We start from the raw sequence: 20,961 nt of genomic DNA on the forward strand, positions 1-20,961 counted from the left end.
CCAAGGGAGCCTTGAAAGGAGTGGTAAAATACCCGACAATTTTAATTTGTATTGTTGAATATTAACCTGTAGAGATAGAAGTGACAAGCAATAAACTGTGCAGATACGATGAATAATTTATTTATATACAATAAGCATTGGTAGATGTATTCCATTTAAAAGAAAAAATACAGTAACAAAAATATTTTCAGCATAATACCTACAGTATAAACCAAAATGTGACAAACAGATTTTGTTGTTGAGTTATAAAGAACACAGAGCCTGATATAACAGAGTACGAGTTGCGTTGTTAACTAAGACAGTAAAAAACTGTACAGTGCAGGCAACACATTACAATAAAATATGGTCAATGAGGCAGTCTTTTTCAATAAATCTGGGGTAGGAAGGAATGAAACTAAAATCTCATAAATCCACCATATCTTTTATCCATTTCTGGTATTTCTTTGGAATAGCTTTCACCGTCTTCATCTGAAGGAAGAATAGAATCAGCAAAGCGCCTCATGAACCCTCCATATCTTTTCTGGTAGTCCTGCCACCATTCAGGCCTGCCTACTCTTCTCATAAAGCCACCATATCGCTTCTGCAGCTCTTTAGCCTCATCTTCAACATCTGGACTTCTTCTGTAGCCTCTCATGAAGCCTCCGTACCTTTTATTCACCTCTCCTGGTGTGTCACTGTCAGCATCCGCACCGGTACCTAGAAGCTCTCTGAGGAGATCTGAAGTATCACTGTCAAACTCTTTCTTCATGAAGCCTCCATACTTCTTAGCAAGAACCTCTCCACCTGTAGATTCTTCCTCTGGTTCAGTATGATACAGCTCATCCATTTTCTTTTTCATGAAGCCACCATATCGCTTCATAAATCCCCCATATTTTTTTGCTAGTAAGTGACTATCATCTGTCTCTTTCTCAGCTTCTGACGCATTGTCCTCTTTAGCTGTTTGGAGAAGCTCTTTGCAGGTTCCCCAGGCTTTGGCAGATGGCAGTTGTCCTTCACATTCCAAAGTGCATGTCTGTAACAAGAAGAACACGTTATACCTAAGCTGTATAAATGCTTTTATAGACAGCTATGAGAAATACATTTATGACAGTCTAATTCTAATAACTTGTAGGCTAATTGTCTAAATTAGCCCTAGCATGTGCATGTATGAATATGAATAAACACCTTAGATTGTAAGCTTCTTGAGGGCAGGGACTGACGTGAAAGTGCAATATATACAGTAAGTAAACCGCTGCGTAATTTGTCGAACCCTTTTAAATATCTGTAATAAATCTTTTACCAGCTACGCTAGGATACACATTTAAGCCTGGTACACACTTTACGTTTTTTTGGGTTGAACGAAAAAAAAAATTGTCAGCTCTGGTCAAGGCCGCTGCACTCACTATGCAAGTAAGTACAGCGATCTCCCCCACTGAGCTGTTGTGTTCTGGCGGGGGGGGGGGGGGAGACGGCCCCCCACCCCCCGCCAGAACACTCTAAACAGCGCTCTCTGCCATTAGCAGAGAGGGCTGATCAGGAGGCGGTCGTCTGCTGGTTTTCCTTTGGCCGGCTTCTGTCGGACAGCCCGACATACACACGGGCCGAATGTCGGCTGTTTTGTTTTTTAACCAGCCCAATTTCTCACGACATTTGCCCAGTGTGTACCTGGCTTAACAGTGCTATAGCATTCCAAACAGCCTTATGTAAATATAAGTCCTGAGAGGAGGAAAGAACAGAATGATGATCTTGTTTGCTCATTTATTTCAGTCACAGGCTGGGACAGGTCCTAGGCCAAACCTGATTGCTTAATCAAGGCCCAGGACTTTGTTGTTCTATCTCTCAGGAATGAATGAAACATAGGGAAGGATGTTATAAGAAGAATAAGGGCTCTACTTATAAAGTATAGAAGTCCAAGTACATTTATTTCATCACAGAAGTCCAAAGATAACAAAGATGAAAAGTCAAAGTGTTTCAAATCTATAAGGCTCCCCCTTCATTGGGGCTTAAATAGATGACTCGGTTGGACTCTTAGTGGTTAATAGGGATTTAACTAAACTCTGGAAAAAATTGTCTCCTTTATTAAAGAGGTAAACTTCAGCAGCTGGTTGTCAGAGATTGACTCTGCAGATTTACAAACCTTGGTCAGGTAATACAGCTCTTATATATACAGTATATATTGTATATATACACAGATCAGTCATAACATTATGACCACCCACCATAACCCATCAAGGAATGGACACCACTAGACCTCTGAAGGTGTGCTATAGTATCTGGAACCAAGCCGCCAGTAACAGAGATTCTTTAAGTCCTGCAGGTTGCAGCCCAGGAATATCCTGCAGGAGCTGCAGTTCTGGAAATGTTCTGACCTAGTCATCTAGCCATTTTAATTTAGCCTTTGTCAAAGTCACTCAAATCCTTACACTTGCCCATTTTTCTGCTTTCAACACATCAACTTAAGGGACAACATGTTCACTTGCTGCCTGATATATACCATCCACTCTGAGATGCCATTGTAACAAGATAATCAATGTGTTTCACTCTACCTGTCAGTGGTCATAATGTTATTGCTGATCAGTGTATCTATATAATATATATACAGTATCTCACAAAAGTGAGTACACCCCTCACATTTTTGTAAATATTTTATTATATCTTTTCAACGTGACAACAGCTTGTAACAGTGTAAATTTGCTGTCCCCTCAAAATAACTCAACACACAGCCATTGATGTCTAAACCGCTGGCAACAAAAGTGAGTACACCCCTAAGTGAAAATGTCCAAATTGGACTCAATTAGCCATTTTCCCTCCCCAGTGTCATGTGATTTGTTAGTGTTACAAGGTCTCAGATGTGAATGGGGAGCAGGTGTGTTAAATTTGGTGTTATCGGTCTCACGCTCTCATACTGGTCACTGGAAATTCAACATGGCACCTCAAGGCAAAGAACTCCCTGAGGATCTGAAAAAAAGAATTGTTGCTCTACATAAAGATGACTTAGGCTATAAGAAGATTGCCAAGACCCTGAAACTGAGCTGCAGCACATTGGCCAAGACCATACAGCGGTTTAACAGGACAGGTTCCACTCAGGACAGGCCTCGCCATGGTCGACCAAAGAAGTGTACATGCTCATCATCATATCCAGAGGTTGTCTTTGGGAAATAGACATATGAGTGCTGCCAGCATTGCTGCAGAGGATGAAGGGGTGGGGGGTCAGTCTGTCAGTACTCAGACCATACACCACGCAGTGCATTAAATTGGTCTGCATGGCTGTCGTCCAGAAGGAAGCCTCTTCTAAAGATGATGCACAAGAAAGCCTGCAAACAGTTTGCTGAAGACAAGCAGACTAAGGACATGGATTACTGGAACCATGTCCTGTGGTCTAATGAGACCAAGATAAACTTATTTGGTTCAGATAGTGTCAAGCATGTGTGGGGGCAACCAGGTGAGAAGTAGAAAGACAAATGTGTCTGCCGGCACTGGGGAGCTACAGTTCATTGAGGGAACCATGAATGCCAAAATGTACTACTGAAACAGAGCATGATCCCCTCCCTTCTGTGACCCATCTGCAGGGCAGTATTCCAACATGATATCGACCCCCAAACACACCTCTAAGACAACCACTGCCTTGCTAAAGAAGCTGAGGGTAAAGGTGATGGACTGGCCAATCATGTCTCCAGACCTAAACCCTATTGAACATCTGTGGGGCATCCTCAAATGGAAGGTGGAGGAGCACGAGGTCTCTAACATCCACCAGCTCCGTGATGTCGTCATGGAGGAGTGGAGGAGGACTCCAGTGGCAACCTGTGAAGCTCTGGTAAACTCCATGCCCAAGAGTTCTGGAACCATGTCCTGTGGTTTGATGAGACCAAGATAAACTTATTTGGTTCAGATGGTGTCAAGCGTGTGTGGCAGTGTTAATTTAGTCGACTAAAACCGACTAAAATGTTTTCGTCGACTAACACAATTCAGATGACTAAAATACGACTAAAACTAAAATGGCATTTTAGTCTTAAGACTAAAATACGACTAAAACTAAAATGGCATTTTAGTCAAAAGACTATAACTAAAACTAAATCGAAATTTGCTGCCAAAAATTAACACCGGTGCATGCTCAAAGCATAAATAATAACATATTAGATTTTTCACTCCAGGACCAGCAGTAGTATATAATGAGTTTGGAAATTGTAGAGAAATGCTTAAATAATGCATTACAAATTACAATTGAACTACACCCATTGATTATAGATGACTAAAATGAGTTTTAGTCGACTAAAATGTAGGGCGTTTTAGTCGACTAAAATGTAGGGCGTTTTAGTCGACTAAAATATACTGGAGTTTTAGTCGACTAAATACGACTAAAACTAAAACACTTGCAGAAGACTAAAATAGGACTAAAACTAAAATGCCATTTTAGTCCTAAGACTAAGACTAAAACTAAATTGAAATTTGCTGCCAAAATTAACACTGGTGTGTGTGGGCAACCAGGCAGTGCTGGAAAATAATGGTGGCCACACAAAATATTGACACTTTGTGCCCAATTTGGACATTTTCACTTAGGGGTGCACTCACTTTTGTTGCCAGCTGTTTAGACATTAATGGCTGTGTGTTGAGTTATTTTGAGGGGACAGCAAATTTACACTGTTATACAATCTGTACGCTCACTACTTTTCATTGTAGCAAAGTGTAATTTCTTCAGTGTTGTCACATGAAAAGATATAATAAAATATTTACAAAAATGTGAGGGGTGTACCCACTTTTTGTGAGATACTGTATGTAACAAGAAGTTCAGCTTTAAAGGATAAGTTCACTTTTTAGAAAAAGACAATAAATGCAGGTAAAAAAAATTAGCATTTTTTTTTTCAGCCTGTAAAGTATTGCACCAGCAATCAGTAGATCGCTGGTGCTTCGCAGGTCTCCTCCAGATCTGTCAGTATATCTGTGTACCCATACAAGCAAGCAGATACAATCTGACAGGAAGAATCAATGAACTACCACAGCGCTCCACAGCGCCACGGTAGTTCATTAAGAACTACAAGTTGACAGCTGCAAAGGATGTCAGGGCTTGTATTTCATTCACAGAGCTGTGTATATAAATGACGCTGCCGTGTGGGAAGAGCCCCGCATGACTGTGTTGATTTCAAAAAGTGACAGCTAGTATGGCAGTATGGGGAACTTTTCCCCGTTCTGCTGTCATGAGGGGGTGATCGCACAGCGGCTGCAGCATTGGGAACATGTTATGTGTTCCACTCTAAAGATGGATGAAACATGTAACCTATTCCCAAAGGTAAACTTCTCCTTTAACAATTAGCCCTCTTTATGAATAAAGCCATGTTGTTCTCAAAAAGCACTGCAATACCAGTCTCTGGTGAAATCTGTGATAAGACGTTTTCCTAAAGGAAGCAGAGCTGTACTCAATAAGAGATCCCTAACACAGACTTAACAATTGCAGTAGAAGAGTCCTTTTAAATATTATTATAGTAATTATTATACAGGATTTAAATAGAACCAACAGTTTGCACGGTGCTTTACAAAATGGATAGAGATAGTACAGTTAAAATATAATTTAATATAGGAGGAATCAAAGGGCCATGGCCACTGGAGCTTACAATCGAAAATAATTAGTATTAGTAACTGTGTGTAATTTTTGTTAAATAAATATATAAGACATAATCAGTGCAAGCAAAAAACTAACCTTTAAAATGCCCAAAAATAATTATCAGTATTTTACTGAAAATAGCAACCACACACCTTTAATTTTTACTTAATATCCTCAAAAACTATCTACTTCCACTAAGTTGAAGTTTCTTTGATGAAAGATTTATTAAATGGTAAAGCTTTAATTTGTAATATGCATCCCATAAAAGCACTTTTATATGTCATTCCAGACTTGAGTCTGCTCAGATGATGATCTTTTTTTTCAACATAATTTTTTGAAGAACCGAAGAAGCCTAAAGCTGATTTCTTCTATAGCTGACTTTTTTTTTTCTTTAATTTTTGGAAACTTCATCTTTTTAAAAGGGAAAAGTACAACTTAATTCCAAAAGAATTACCTAGAATACTGGAAAAACAATGATAAAACATGGTAAGTAATTTAGTTTGTCTCTATTCTCCCTAAAATGTTTGTTTGACATCCAGTTTTTTTTTTTTTTTAATTACTTTTAATTTCAGGCCCTCTATTAAACATTTGCTTGGTGTTCTGTTGTTATTTAATTTAATGTGTGGATCTCTATTTGATGGTATCAGTGTTATAAGTACATGTTCAAGAGAAGGGAATAATGCTAAAATGTTGCATAAAATTGTTGCAAGAGAAGTACTGTAAATTGAAGCTGCTGGAGAAAAACTCGTGTGAGTTTTGAAGAACAACTGGTAATTATTCTTTATTCTGTGGGTATGATGACAATCATTAGTTTGGTGGCATTAGATGGAACAGATCCAAAGAGAGATGGATAATTATGCAATCAAAATATATTAGCAAAATTTAACATAGACTCAATTCAAATAAAGACATTATATTGACCCAAGTTACATGACTTATATTGAAAATGCCATTTAGTATTTTTATATATATATATATATATATATATATATATATATATATATATATATATACATATATATATATATATACATATATATATATATATATATATATATATATATATATATATATATATATACATATACCTGATCAATGAAGATATACACTATATTACATTCCTCGTAAGAAGGCTGCTTGGTTTTGAACAGTCACTCCTGCTTGGGAACTATATACTTTTATGTGTAATAAACTTTTTACTCCCAAAAAACATTATTACTATGAGGTCAGTAATATATGTTGCCTGTGTAAATTGTTTTTAACCATTTGTATTCAAATAGAGTAAAAACAACTCATTATTTTAAAGTGGTTCTAAAAGTAGAAGTTTTTTTTTTTTTTACCTTAATGCATTCTATTTATAAGGGTAAAAAAACTTCCACTGCCTTTGCCCCCCCCTTTCCCCACCCTTCCCCCACCCACACTTACTTGACACCACTCAAGCACTGTCCCTGCTTGCAGCCCTCTCTATTTCTGGACTCACAGGCTTTAAGCAAAGCAGTGGGAGCCATTGGCTCCTGCTGCTGTCACTCAAATCCAGGGAGGAGGGAGTGGAGGGCGAGGCTAACCCGCAATGTGTGCCTATGGATACGCATAGCTCGGCTCAGGAGCTCACCTACATGAGCACCTTGCTATGGGGGCCACTCAGAGAAGAAGGGGAGCCCAGAGCACAAGCAGGGGCCCCTAAAAGAGGAGGCTTGGGGCCGCACTGTGCAATAGTATAACATTATTATTTTAATAAAGAAAATAAAAATAAAAAAAAGACTTTAAGCTCATTTGTAAGAAGCAAATATGTGCCTATTTCTTAAAGGTGTAATTTACAGTGTTTTTTTTTAAACTACTGCGTATTTACAACTTAGATTTAGATTTGGAGTTGAAGGAACTTAGCAGTTGAAGTCAGGGAAAACCACAATAAAAAGGAATTCTTGCCTTTTCTTGAACATTGAAATCACTGTTCATCTTACACCTTATACCGTATACACAAATAGATGCCCCCTGGAGTTGATTTACTAAAGACAAATAAGCTGTTCACCCTGCAATGGAAGTTTCCCCAGAGCTTAGTGATTGTGGTGAAATTTCACTTCACAAAGAATACCCAATCACATGCAAGGAAGCAAAACATAATATTTGTCTGCACATGATAGGATGATGGAAGTCAGTAGAGCTCCTCCGTCTTCACAAAGCTTTGGGGGGAAATTCCCTTTACAAAAGTGCAAAATCCTTTGCAATGTGTACAATCTTTCCTTTTGTAAATCAACTATATAACCACTGCTTTGAGTTGTCTCCATAACTGGGGAGGCCAGGTTCCCCATCACTGTCCTAGGGTAATGCTACATAAACCTTGGATGAATTAACTTCAAAACCTGCATAGTGCTTTGCAATTTGATGTCAGTAAGAGATTGTAGACCATGTAGTGTTGCACTTTTTTGAGCAAATACCAAGAAGCTATGATTGCATTTGCACATAAAGTGGTAGGTATTCTGGATATAGCCCACTCTGAAATTATATATTTACCTTCTTTTATTATATCTAATAGAGCTGTGCTAAAGATATGGTCAAAGTTCCTGCTGTCATCTTGTGCTAAGACTGTAGATGCCATTGAAAAACTGGATCTGTAAGCATTTCAAAAAACTCTAGCACTGCAGTTCTAGCTTTGTGTACTTCCAAGTAGAGGGGTCTACTCTACTCCACTCTACTCAGGAGCAAGCAAGAGCCCCAGCATCAAAGCTAGGAAGGTCATATTAGTTTTACCAATGTTAGACTTTTTAGAAGAAGCAGGCAAGTTAATGGCTATTTGTGTGTATTGGATCATACAAGTATTACGGAGCATTTCATTAGCCCTCCAAATACCACACTTTAATATCTCTATGTGAAGCTTTAGTCTACTATCCTGGTTTTCCATCTGAATTATCTGCAGTAGTTGCATATAATGTTCTCCCTTATTTGGATGGGTTGAACACAGTTCATCCTTAGTCCTATTTCTACACATCTAAGGGTTGGCAAAGGTTGGTTGTCTTTAGCAGTCCACAGAGAAGTTTTGACTTTCATCTAACACTTCAAAAAAAAAAAAAATGCTGAAGTATGTATGGCTCTTGTGGTTGAGGAAATAACAGACCACTGCACATCAATTACATCACTGTACGCACAAGTTTTATTCCACAGAACAACCACAAAAATAGGTTGTGCCTAAAGACGTTAATGCAGGTGGTCTTTGGGCTGGGTGCCGTCAGTGTAGCTGTTCTGTGGAATAAAACCTGTGCAGTAATGCCCTTAGTGTATGGCGGTCTATTATTACCTCAGTGTGTCTGGAGTGCAGATAGGCTCTGTTCTTTGGCCAACAACTGACAGCAGAAGGTCTGGTTTTAGAACAGAGGAATAATGTCTTATCTGTCTTTTGTGGTTAACACAGTACTCAGTTCTTAAAGAAGATATTGACCCCCAAAAGATTAAATGGGACTTTTAGGGCAACTTAAACAACAAGTAGAAAATTCTGTAAAACATTATATTTTCATGAACGGCTGAATTGGCATGAAACAAGTTTGGTGACTCCCCTCCATTCCAACGTATATTAGAAAGAGATGAATCCTTTTCTTGGGGGGTATAGTGGGAGAGGGCCACATACCTTTTGTTTTATACATGATGATCAAAAGTTGTTACAGCCATACAGAATCTGAAAAACAGCTTCACTTTCACCAGATGGAGGGGGCACCAATGTGTTTTCACAACCGCAGTTCTTGGATGTGCAGCATAGGATGCCAGGGCAGGGGTCCCCTGGTGTCCTATCATGGACATCCTGCAATTTCATCTAAGATCCTCCAATTATATTGTTTGGTGGTCTGAGAATTGCTACTGGGGAGCCTTTGTGTGGGTCACCCGGGACACTGGTTGCGGGAGCCCATGGTTGCCCCTACATCTAGCAAAAGTGTACCTGGTTTTTAGATTCTGTACAGCTGTAACAACTATTGATCATCATGTATAAAAAAGTATGTGACTCTCTCCCACTATACCCCTGAAGAAAGGATTAATCTCTTCCTGAAATGCGTCGGAATGGAGAGAAGACGCTGTCACCAAACTTGTGTATAGGTTTCATGCAATTTCAGCCGTCAATGTTTTTTTAAGTATTTGTATGATGTAGACTTTTAATGGATGTAATAACATCTAACATTTTACAGAATTTTCTACTTGTTGTTTAAGTTGCCCTAAAAGTCCCATTTTACATTTTGAGAGTCAGTATCTCCTTCTATGTATAAAATGGGATGTTGGCAACAATCGTACAGCTTTCTCTGGTGGTTTTTTCTTTACAGTGCTCAGTTCTTATACATTGGAAGAACAATAAGCACAGTAATGAAAAGGGATCATGAATAGATTTTGCTCTATTGTCCATATATGTAAAGCTATTTCTACATAGGAAGTGATTGACTAAAGAGGCATAGACTGTTTACTCTGGTATTGAAGTTCAGTCACCTTAAAAAGTAAGGTAAAACAGCAATGAACAGAATAAACAGACCAGTCATGTGCAAGGGAAATTAGCATAAACACAGCTTCACCTAATTCACCAAGCTAAGTAAACATTCTCCACTCCTTAACCACTTAAGTACTATTCTGTATATACCCATATATATTACCACACAGTTTTTTTTTTATTGCTGTGATAGTTTGATTGACAACTACTATTCCAGAACAGTACAAACAACCCCAGAATTGTGTAATTTAGCTTAGGACATGCAGTTTGTACAGTGCAGCAGTCAGAGTGTAGGGGCCATGACTATGTAATACCAAAAAACAGCTTGCAGATTTCAGTGGTCAGGAGGTAGAGCACCCTTATGGTGGTGGTTGGTGGTGAGTACCCCTTTAACGTTGGTGGTTAATGGCGTGTGCCTACTTAAATGTTGGTGATCAACGGTGAGTACCCCATAACTTTCAGTGGTCAATGTGCCCTATGCCCCCTGCTTTGTATATCCTCCTGCTAATGTGACCAGTTTGTTGTTAACAAGCCTCAATTTTGTTTGTGGTCAGTGGGAAAAGTGTTACTTACAGAGAAGTGATTGGCAGCAAAGGTGGAAGAGGAGGGCTGTGGTGACAATTACATTTTTGTTTACACTTGTGATTGCTGTGATTGGTTCACAACATCCACAAGGCACAGAGCCACTCTGGTTCTGTGCATTTTTCTTGTAATCTGTTCTATCTAATGACAGCTCAATTACATGAATTTAAAGGGTGCACTGGTGGCTGCTTGTGCAAATTTTTACAGCTCTCCAGAAAACTTTGTCCATCTGATGTTTATTTTTTGTTGCATCTGTGTGTTTTTCAAGCCCAGTAACACACTGTGACAAAAGCATCTACATCCAGAAGACCTAACAGCCAAGCAAGTGAAGTAAACCAGTATGTACAGTCTTGTGTAGTGAGGAATGCAAAGATCTGTACATAGGGGAGAAAAGCATCCCTCAGAAATTGGATGGCCTAACATATGAGGGCGAATTCTGCAGGTCTGGACGCAACAGTCTTCCTACATCTACAAAATGACAATTATTTTAATATAGAAAGGTGAACATTTTGGACAGAGAGGAGAACTATTTTAAAAGAGGCATGAAGGAAGACATCTACATAAAAAAGGGAACATTCATCCTTAAACCAGAGTGGGGGCTTTCTACACATATAGGGCCATTCTAACATCTCTATTCCAGCAAGTAAGAGAGTATTCTTTCCACCAACCATAACAATAGAGGGTAGCACCACAGTTACCACCAATGTACGGAGAATAGTGAGGGTGAGGAGCGCTGGATTTCTTGGTATTGATGGAGTACTGGGTGGGTTGGCTGTTGCTAGGTGACTAATTTAAGAGGCAGCTCAATAGTGTACAGGAGGCTTAGCTAAGTTCTTGTAATAAACATGGTAAAGGGATAAGAAAAAGCATGCCCATCCAGAAATATTTGTCTAGATCAATTTTATTCCTGGTTGCATTTGGTAAAAAACAGACCAACATGTTTTAGGGTTTCCACAGGCACCAGAATAGGCATTAGAAAAAGACATATTTCAGAACTGTTAAAGGATTTCCTCCAAATACATCATCCTACAATTGTCCAGACCTCAACTTTCTATTGCATTCCCTAGCCTTGCTAAAGGATGCCCCTTGAACTCCATAAAACATGCTGGTTCATTTTACAAATGACAAAAACACTGATCTTGACAAATATTTCTGGTGTGGCAAACTCTTCCTTTTCTTTATATCCCCAGAGAAGGGGACATTTTTCCCACTGACCTCCAATTTATACAGAATTCTTTTTAATGATCATCGGGATATGGGGGTCCTTTTCCCATTGGCCAACAATGTAAGGAGTCATTCTCCACTGACCACCAATGTAGGGAAACACTACCCTGACTACCAATGTAAGGAGGCACTTCTCCACAGACCACCAATTAAAGAAGAAATTCTCCACTAACAACTAATGGAGTGCTCCACTGACCACAGCTGTAAAGGGGTACTTCTCTAGTGACTATCATTGTAAAAGAGTAATTTTCCACTGACCATCACTATAAGAAGGCCATGCTCCACTGACCACTGATTTAAGGGGTCGCTACACTAACCACCCATGGAAGGGAGCAATTATTCACTGACCACCAATGTAAGGGGGCAATTCTTACTGACCACCTATGAAGGGGGCAATTCTTCACTGTCCACCAATGTAAGGGGGTACTATATTGGTTATCACTGATCTCAAATGTAAAGAAGATACTACCATTTCAAGGGTTCCTTGGTGGTAAAAAACAAATGTTGGGGCAGACTGGTTTAGAACTAGAGTGATGTATGAAAACATAAAATAAAAATTGTCATTTATGAGAAAAAAAATGGTAGGCTAAAGATGCTACCGAATTCATGTTTAAATTTTAAATGCAAGCTGTCCTTCCCAAGTATTTAGCAGTGGAAAATCACAGATTTCTGGCACCTTTTAATTAAATTGGCATGTCCTCTGCTGAAAACTGTAAAGAAGCTGTAAATACATCTTTGTGCCTAAACACTAGACAACCATTAAAAATCTTTTTTTGCACTGTGACATTAGTTAAGATACTAAAACCCTGAATTTCAAATATCTATTTGGGTGTGTCATATTTTTTAAAGCTATTTTCCAAGAAGAAATTATTTCTTGTTCCTTAAAAAAGGAATCCTTGGTGATACTTGCAAGAGCTCCACTCTTCCCCAAGATAACCACCAGTGAATATAAGCAGCTGTTTACAGATAATAGTAATATGTTGCTACAAGTGCAAAATCAATGTTTTAGCTAGATAATAGCAATATTTTCTAGCTGTTTAACAACTTATAAAACGTACTGCCGTTGTCAGCATCCGAGTTACGGTAGTCCCTAGCAATTATTTAGAAATCTGCTTTTAGAACTCTAGCACAGTTAATGGTTGCCCTGGGTTACGCTTCAGCACTGTTTGAACCAAGTTACTAAATAACATTTTATATGATGATATTAGATGCATGGTTTTATGCAGGTGATACATTACTTGCCTAATATATCTGTATATTTTAGACTAGTGTACCTATTGTAATGATGATTATTTAATATAAATTCATGCTGAAAATGAGAATAAACCTTATTTCTACTTGAGTAGATCAGTTCAGATTGCACTTAATTTTTATGTAGTGGAAATAATTCCTGTGTTCTACTATTCCTAAATGAGGATAGCTAGTTGCAAGCGATGGATCTACTGAAAGTACTTTTGTCAGTTGCGCAGTTTATGTATTGTTGGTAATAAACTGATAGGAAATCCATCTCTGATAAGTTTATCTCTGAATATTTCCAAAAGTGCATACAAATGTGCACCCAACATCCATTGCACTGGGTATAACCACTGTAGAACTCTGCTATTTAGCATGTCACAGTTCACTATCAATAGTTCCTAATAAAGAATAAATATAAATAAAAGGCATGAATCGAGACTTTAAGCCCAAATCCCATTTTTTTATATCTTAGGTATTGCAAGGCAGAGAGGTGAACAAAAAATATATTGTAAACTGAATTCATTGATAATTTTGGGCTGCTACGTTTGTACAGACCCTTTGATTAACCATTATGGGTAATGGAAAGTGTAACCATACTGCTTGTGCTCATAAACTGTAGACAGACAGATTTCGAAAGACCATTCTTGATAAATGCAATGCAAAAATGTAATCTAGCTGGAGCTCATTATCCTATGTAGAGGCTTATTTGCATAAATCATTTTGTGCAGTTGTATTTACATCCGTAATGTGCAAAATGTAACATTTGTCATTATACATTCTTTTATAGGGCTAATTAGGCTTGCTTTAAGATCTCAAACATCAAGGAGAGTTGAAGTTATGCTTTAAAGCAGAAGGCTTAAATAATATAGAATATTTATGAATGGTAATCAGTTACTAAAATGAAGAGTTTTCCCTAAAATCTTTCTTTACTATAAGATATAATGGATTAAGCTATCATGACATGGGGGGGGGGGGGGGGGGTTAGCTTATAGCATATACTGTGACGTTCAAGAGTGCCTTCATGAAAAGTGTGTTGTTCTCTATAGGATTGATATACGATTATGGCATATTGTCATGCTGACTCATCAGGTGGCGAGTAAGTGTAGACATTGATGAATGATCTCTTGATGACAGAAGCGCATACTATTATATTGTCCATGATAATATCAGTTAATGATGACTATATGTCATAATACTACAGGGATTATTCTACAGCCCATTCATTTAATTACAATTAAATGCAATATGTTGCAAACAGTCGGACTGTTCTAGAACAATGGTGAAATGTTTCTTTAAATTGTTTGTGTCAGTCATGGAGCTTTGTCTAACTTAATATTTATGTTTATTACATCCATTTTTATCTTCTATGTCTAAAAACAGAGCATTCAATAAACTTTTGGTAGTTAATTGAATTCTGCTTAGTTCATTGAATATATTTATCAAGGAATTTTTTTATGTATAAATGATAATTTCCCTGACAACACGTAAATCACACAGTACAGGATTCAAAACACAAAAAGGTATTGAATGTCTCAATTTCATTTTATATTTAGTATCTACAGTCATGGCTACACAACATTGAACTTATCACTGCCTATTCCTAAGAATATCATCACACTGAATCCTTTAATGACATAATGGAGATACTGTAATTATAAGAGCCTAACGAAAGATGTCTTCAACAATTTGCCTAAATATGCAAAGTAGGTTAGAAATAAAGTTTGTACTTGGGTCTGCTCATTTGTGGTGCTGGAGGGCAGTGCTAACTACCAAAGCAATCAGGTGCCATGGCACCCTCAGCTTTTTGGTAGTATATAAAATTGTGCTGATCAGTATGAATTTGTTATTTTTTGCAGGCATTTTATTTGTATCAAACCTATTTTTAGACCTTAATATTTTACAAATTTCCTTAATGTATAAAACCACTTTATATTTATTATCTTCATTGTTATTTCAAAATATATGGCAATGTCTTAAAGTATGAATAATTATGCATAGTATATATATGATATGTTATGTATATTAACTCTCTAACACTACATTTAATATAACCAGAGAAACCCAGAAATTAATAATGAATTGTGGTATATACTTTATATCTGCCTATATCCCTCTCAAGGCTAAGTAAAAGGATACAAAGAACCTTTGATCTTGCAGTAGGTACATAGAGTGTCATCAAATGTGTAGGGTATTTTGACATACACTCTAAAGTGAATAGAAAATTGTGCTTTAAGAATTCACTTTGATAACGTTGTAAAGGTCAGAAGAGCATCACGCATACCCTAGCAAAAAATCCTAATAGGAGGGAATATGCACTTCTCTTTTTTTTAAGTCAATGTATTGTGTTTTGATCCAGCAGAGGGAAGAATTTTGTGTGTCTTTTCATAAGAGCTCAGAGAAAGCAGAATTGTAAAGATTGACAAGGGAGTTGCAGTATTGTAAGGCTTTAAGGGAACTGCAGAACTGTAATAATTGATAAGGGAGCTGCATGGTTGTCAGGAATGACAAGGGAACTGCAGGACTATAATGACTGATAAGCAAGCTGCAGGATTGCAAGGAATGCCAATGGAGCTACGGGACTGTATAAAATGCCAAGCTATATTATTGTAAGAAATGCCAGGGGAGCTGCAGGATTGTAGGGCATGCCAAGGGAGCTGCAGGATTGTAGGGCATGCCAAGGGAGCTGCAGCTTGGAAGATTTGAAAGGCAGCTGCGGGATTGTAATGACTGATAAGGAAGCTGCGGGATTGTAATGACTGATAAGGAAGCTGCGGCATTGTAATGACTGATAAGGGAGCTGCGGCATTGTAATGACTGATAAGGGAGCTGTGGGATTGTAAGAATTGCCAAAGGAGCTGCGGGATTGCAAGGGAGATGCAGGATTGTAAGGACTGAAAGGAGGCTGCAGGATTATAAAGGTGGTCAAGAGAGCTGCAAGAGTGTACACATTGAAAGGGAGTTACATCAGCTTCCATATGTATTCCCAGTGACACTGTACCTATATATATATATATACCATTACAGTGTCTACAATCAAATAATATGTTCCTTTCTCAATTTTCTAGGTTAAGGTGAAAATAATTCTGCAATTCTGGGGTATTACTTATTTAGGCTTTAGTTGCAATTTACATGATATTTGATTCACCATCACTTTACTATTACATATGGTGACTTTTCTTCTATACTCACAATGATATACATGTATATAAGACCATTTTGTATGTCTACAATGACGGCTAACTTTAGTGAAACAATTCAGAAAAGGATCAGCTTTACAGCTATAATAAGCATCACTTTCTTTAAGGGTATTTCATGCTGAGGGTGACAGTTCTGCCTGATAAATTCAGAAGGACAATATATATATATATATATATATATATATATATATATATATATATATACCCTCTCAGTAAATTTTAACTTTCAAAGATTTCAATCATGTCTCCCCTTTCCCTCAAGTCAAGACTGTACATAAAGTCTGTGTATATATATATATATATATATACACATATATATATACACACAGACTTTATGTACAGTTTTGAAGGAAAGGGGAGACATGATTGAAATCTTTGAAAGTTAAAATTTACTGAGAGGGTAGATAATGCTTGGAAAAGATTTCCGGCAGAGGTAGTGAGTCGGTCCACAGTGAGTGGATTCAAACATACTTGGGACAAACAGAGGTCTAAACACAAAATGGTTAACAAAAATGGGGCAGACTGGATGGACCAGTTGATCTTTTTCTATGGTCAACCATATATATATATATATATATATATATATATATATATTTGCAGATAGTACATTTTGTACAAAAAACTCTCCAAGGGGTATGTTCTTCACTGGAGAGTGCAAAATCTGGTGCAGATCTGCACAGAAGCCTTCCAGGTTTTTTTTGTAAAAGCTTAATTGAACAAGCTGAAGTTAGAAGCTGAATTGGCTGCCATGCACAGCTGCACCAGATTTTGCACTTTTCAATTTTAGTAAATCAATCCCATGATCTTTTAGAAGTACCTATTTATACTTAAAGAATGCAGTGCATATATTTCCAGACTTCAGTGGTCACTTTGGAAACACCTGGCAATCACCCGGGGTACTTGGCAAACATCTACTGTAGTAGAAGACTACACAACACAGCAGAGTTCATACACACTGCTTGGGAATTACAATGTAGGGCTACCACGCTGTCCAAGGTGCTGAACTGCTTGGGAATTACAATGTAGGGCTACCACGCTGTCCAAGGTGCTGAACTGCTTGGGAATTACAATGTAGGGCTACCACGCTGTCCAAGGTGCTGAACTGCTGCCTGCCGCAAATTGGTTACATCAAAGTATTTCTAAAGTACCTTCAACTTCCTAAGCCCACCAAAGCACAGAACTTGCTGCTACTTTAGACTTACCAAAGCGTTGATTTCAGTTGCTTGTCCCAAATGGTAAGTACAGGAAGCGCAATCTTTGCTGCAATCTGCTCGAATTGTCACATACAGGTAGGTGGTAATGGCAAGGACTAAACAGCAGTGTCTGCTAACCAGCGTGATTGACTGCAAAAGAACATAGAAAGAAACAACAAAATAACACGTTACATGGCTTGCATATACCGTCATGTCACATATAAAACTTCATAGGTTATGTACAGGTGATAAGTCTGCATCGTGTACATAAGACATAGACATGATGAACTCTTTTTGTCCTATGATGTGCACAGGTAAGTGAATAAAGTGCAATAAATGTATGGTGGTACTCACTTGCATGGCTCCGTGTTAGCGCTGTAGTAGATGATCCACTACAGCCGGCTCAGTTGTGCTGCGATGCTGGATGGGATTGAACAGGAAATTATTTATAGAGGAAGAAAGTAGTGAAGGTCTCTGGAGAAAGTGTGAAGACAAGGAGCAGCCCTTGGGTGTTGCTGATCAGCAGAAACCTGTGCAAGTCTTGTAAGTGATCTCTCCTCCTCTACTTTTCTATGTGAGCTGGAGAGAGAGAGAGAGGAGAGAGAGAGAGAGGCAGGCAGTGGTGACAACGTCTACGAGCCACTTTCTATAAATGGACGTGTGTGGTTGGAGGCTCGTTAGAGGAATCACAGAGCTGGGCTTCTTTATAATTAGTTAAAGAAGAGAGCAGACAGCTTCCCCCAATAGCCTGTAGGCTCCATCTGACGCATCTCCTACGAAACCTCTTCATGGATTTCGCAATCATTGCCCCATAAGTTCTTATAATTAAGCAGAGTCATGATCGCTATCAGAAGTGCTGGGGGAGGCTCATATGTGGGACTCAAAAACGTGACAGCTGAAATATTGGTTCATGTTCAATAGCTATTGAGAGCATAATTACAAGTGTCAGTAAGCACACAAAAGCTGCTGTGTTCACAATGAGCTATACTGTTTTCCTGGTATTGTAGGTGGATTATTGGGTTTAAATTAGGTTCCTGTGCACGATGCTGTGCTTTAGATATAGTAAAGGCATATTTATTTTTCCATGATCTCTCAGTGGAAAACGAGCACGTTGTGAGCACTCTACAAAGTATGTGTGACAGCTCTGAGCAGGACTTTCTAACTGCAGTTAGCATATTCATCCTGTAGAGGGCGCTCATTTCCCACTTCATGCTGCATGGAAACTTGCGAAGAAAAGGAGAAGCACTTCAGTATAAGGCAATTGAAAGGAAGAAGGAATTAAGCTTAACACAATCACATGTTTTAAAGGTGTATATTATATAAAGCTTTCATTATATAAGCTCATATTATATACCTAAGTCTGGGTTCACACTGGTACAATTGCAGACACTGCATGTGATTCGCACCGCATTGTGGTGCGCATCACATGCAAGGTCTGTGCGATGCAAATTTAGCCATTCGGTTTGTATGGCTGAAATCACTTCGCATTCGCACCAAAATGGTCCAGGACCCTTTTTCTTGCACAGACCCATGCCATCTGATTCTTCAGTTTGCATTGCATTTTGCAAGCCGAATTGGGGGTGTCATTAACTTCATATTGACACCCGCAGCAGTTTGCAGTGTGAACTGCTTGCAATTCTGATGCAGTGTGGGAACCCACACAGGAATCGCTGTGGTTCCCACACCGCACCAGTGTGAGCCCAAACCTCACAAATTGGATGAGGGGAAACCCGCATCCCATTCACATTAGTGTGAACCCAGCCTAAAGCTTTGAAGATTCAGATTAACAAATTATTATTTTAATGATTTAATTAATTACAGAACATTATTATATATTCAAAGTAGCTTGAAATAGGATTTTTTTTTTTTTTTACAAGGAGCTAAGGATGTTGGTGCGTCTATAGAGTACTACAGTATGTACTGATTTATTTACTGGTTGATTATGCACTGCAGGTGCAGTTGCTCTAGATCTGTGAGAGACATGGAAGGAAAATAAAAAAAAAACAGCATTTTCGATTGCAAATGATTGGATGGTAGAAATTATCAGACCTTTCCCTCATTTCAGAGCTTTCCCTCAGATCTAGAGCAACTGCACTTGCAGTGCACAGTATATTAGCCTTTAGTATAAAACCTCTATGTGTAGTGCTTGCTTAGCTACTTATGTATTGTTATAATGTATATATATATATATATATATATATGTATATATATATATTTTTAACCACTTGCCGACTGCTGTCAGTAATCCTACTGTGGCAGTGCGGCTCCCCTGGGTCCAGCGACGTAGACCTACGTCGCTGGACTCCTAGTAATTTCAGCGGCAAGCTCGCTCCTAGTAATTTTGGCGGCGATGCTCAATCCCGCTGTGTTTAGACACAGCGGGAGTCAGGCCGCAGGAGGAGAGGCGGCAATTGCCGCCTCCCTTCTCCAATCGTCGGGGAAAGTGTGAGAATACCCACCTGCTTATGTAAACAAAGCAGGCGGATCTTCTCAGTAACAGACAGGGAGAGATCACAGGATTCAGCATAGCTGAACCTGCGATCTCTGTCTGTGTCACAGAACCCCAACCCCCCACATGTCAGTAAGCATGAGGCACACAATTAACCCTTTGGGTTAACCCTTTCCCTGCCAGTGTCATTATTACAGTAACAGTGCATATTTATAGCACTGATTACTGTAGTAATGTCACTGGTCCCCCAAAAGTGTCAGAAATGTCAGTTAGGGGTCCGATCTCAATCTGTCCACCGCAATGTGGCAGTCCCGCAAAAAATCGCAGATCGCCGCCATTACTAGTAAAAAAAAACCCAATAAAAATAACTCTTTCCCGTAGTTAGTAAACGCAATAACTTTTGCACAAACCAATCAAAATACACTTATTGCGATTTTTTTTTACCAGAAATATGTAGCAGAAAACATATTGGCCTAAAATGTTAAACAATTTTGATTTTTTCTTTTGGGAATGTTATATAGCAGAATGTGAAATACATTGTTTTTTTCTTTTTCAAAATTGTCGCTCTTTTTTGTTTATAGCGCAAAAAATTAAAAATCGCACAGGTGATCAAATACCACCAAAAGAAAGCTCTATTTGTTGGAAAAAAAGGACGTCAATTTTATTTGGGTACAGCATTGCACGACCGCGCAATTGTCCGTTAAAGTAATGCAGTGCCGAATCGCAAAATAGGGCCTGGTCAGGAAGGAGGTCAAATCTTCCGTTCTTAAAGTGGTTAAAGAGAATTAACCAGCCCTAGTCATACCTGGCTCCCACACTCGCCAAGGAGGCTGCCATAATGGCTCCATTATCTGGCTGATAGGCCGGGGGGTATTGTGCCCCCTTTTTTTTACCAGCCATGAGAGTTTTCTGAATGATGCATGAAGTGATGTATTTTGTATGGTATTTGGCCACCTGTGTGTATTCTCTGTGGGCATATGTATGTGTGTTTTACTACGCACATATATATGCGCACATACACTATATTACTAAAAAGTACCGAGATG

General features: G+C 38.5%; 1 protein-coding gene across 1 annotated transcript; it reads right to left on the bottom strand.

Annotated features, from left to right (window-relative positions):
* Nucleotides 1-93: 93 nt before the first annotated feature.
* PENK (proenkephalin) lies at nt 94-18,223 on the bottom strand. Its single transcript, XM_082257447.1, has 3 exons — nt 17,821-18,223; nt 17,476-17,616; nt 94-1,012 (listed from the first exon to the last, which is right to left on the bottom strand). The coding sequence occupies exons 1-3, from the start codon at nt 17,824-17,826 to the stop codon at nt 395-397; spliced, it is 765 nt and encodes a 254-aa protein (XP_082113573.1). The 5' UTR covers nt 17,827-18,223; the 3' UTR covers nt 94-394.
* Nucleotides 18,224-20,961: the final 2,738 nt, after the last annotated feature.

This window comes from Pelophylax lessonae, assembly GCF_965119305.1.
Source record: "Pelophylax lessonae genome assembly, chromosome: 5".
NCBI classification, from domain to species: domain Eukaryota; kingdom Metazoa; phylum Chordata; class Amphibia; order Anura; family Ranidae; genus Pelophylax; species Pelophylax lessonae.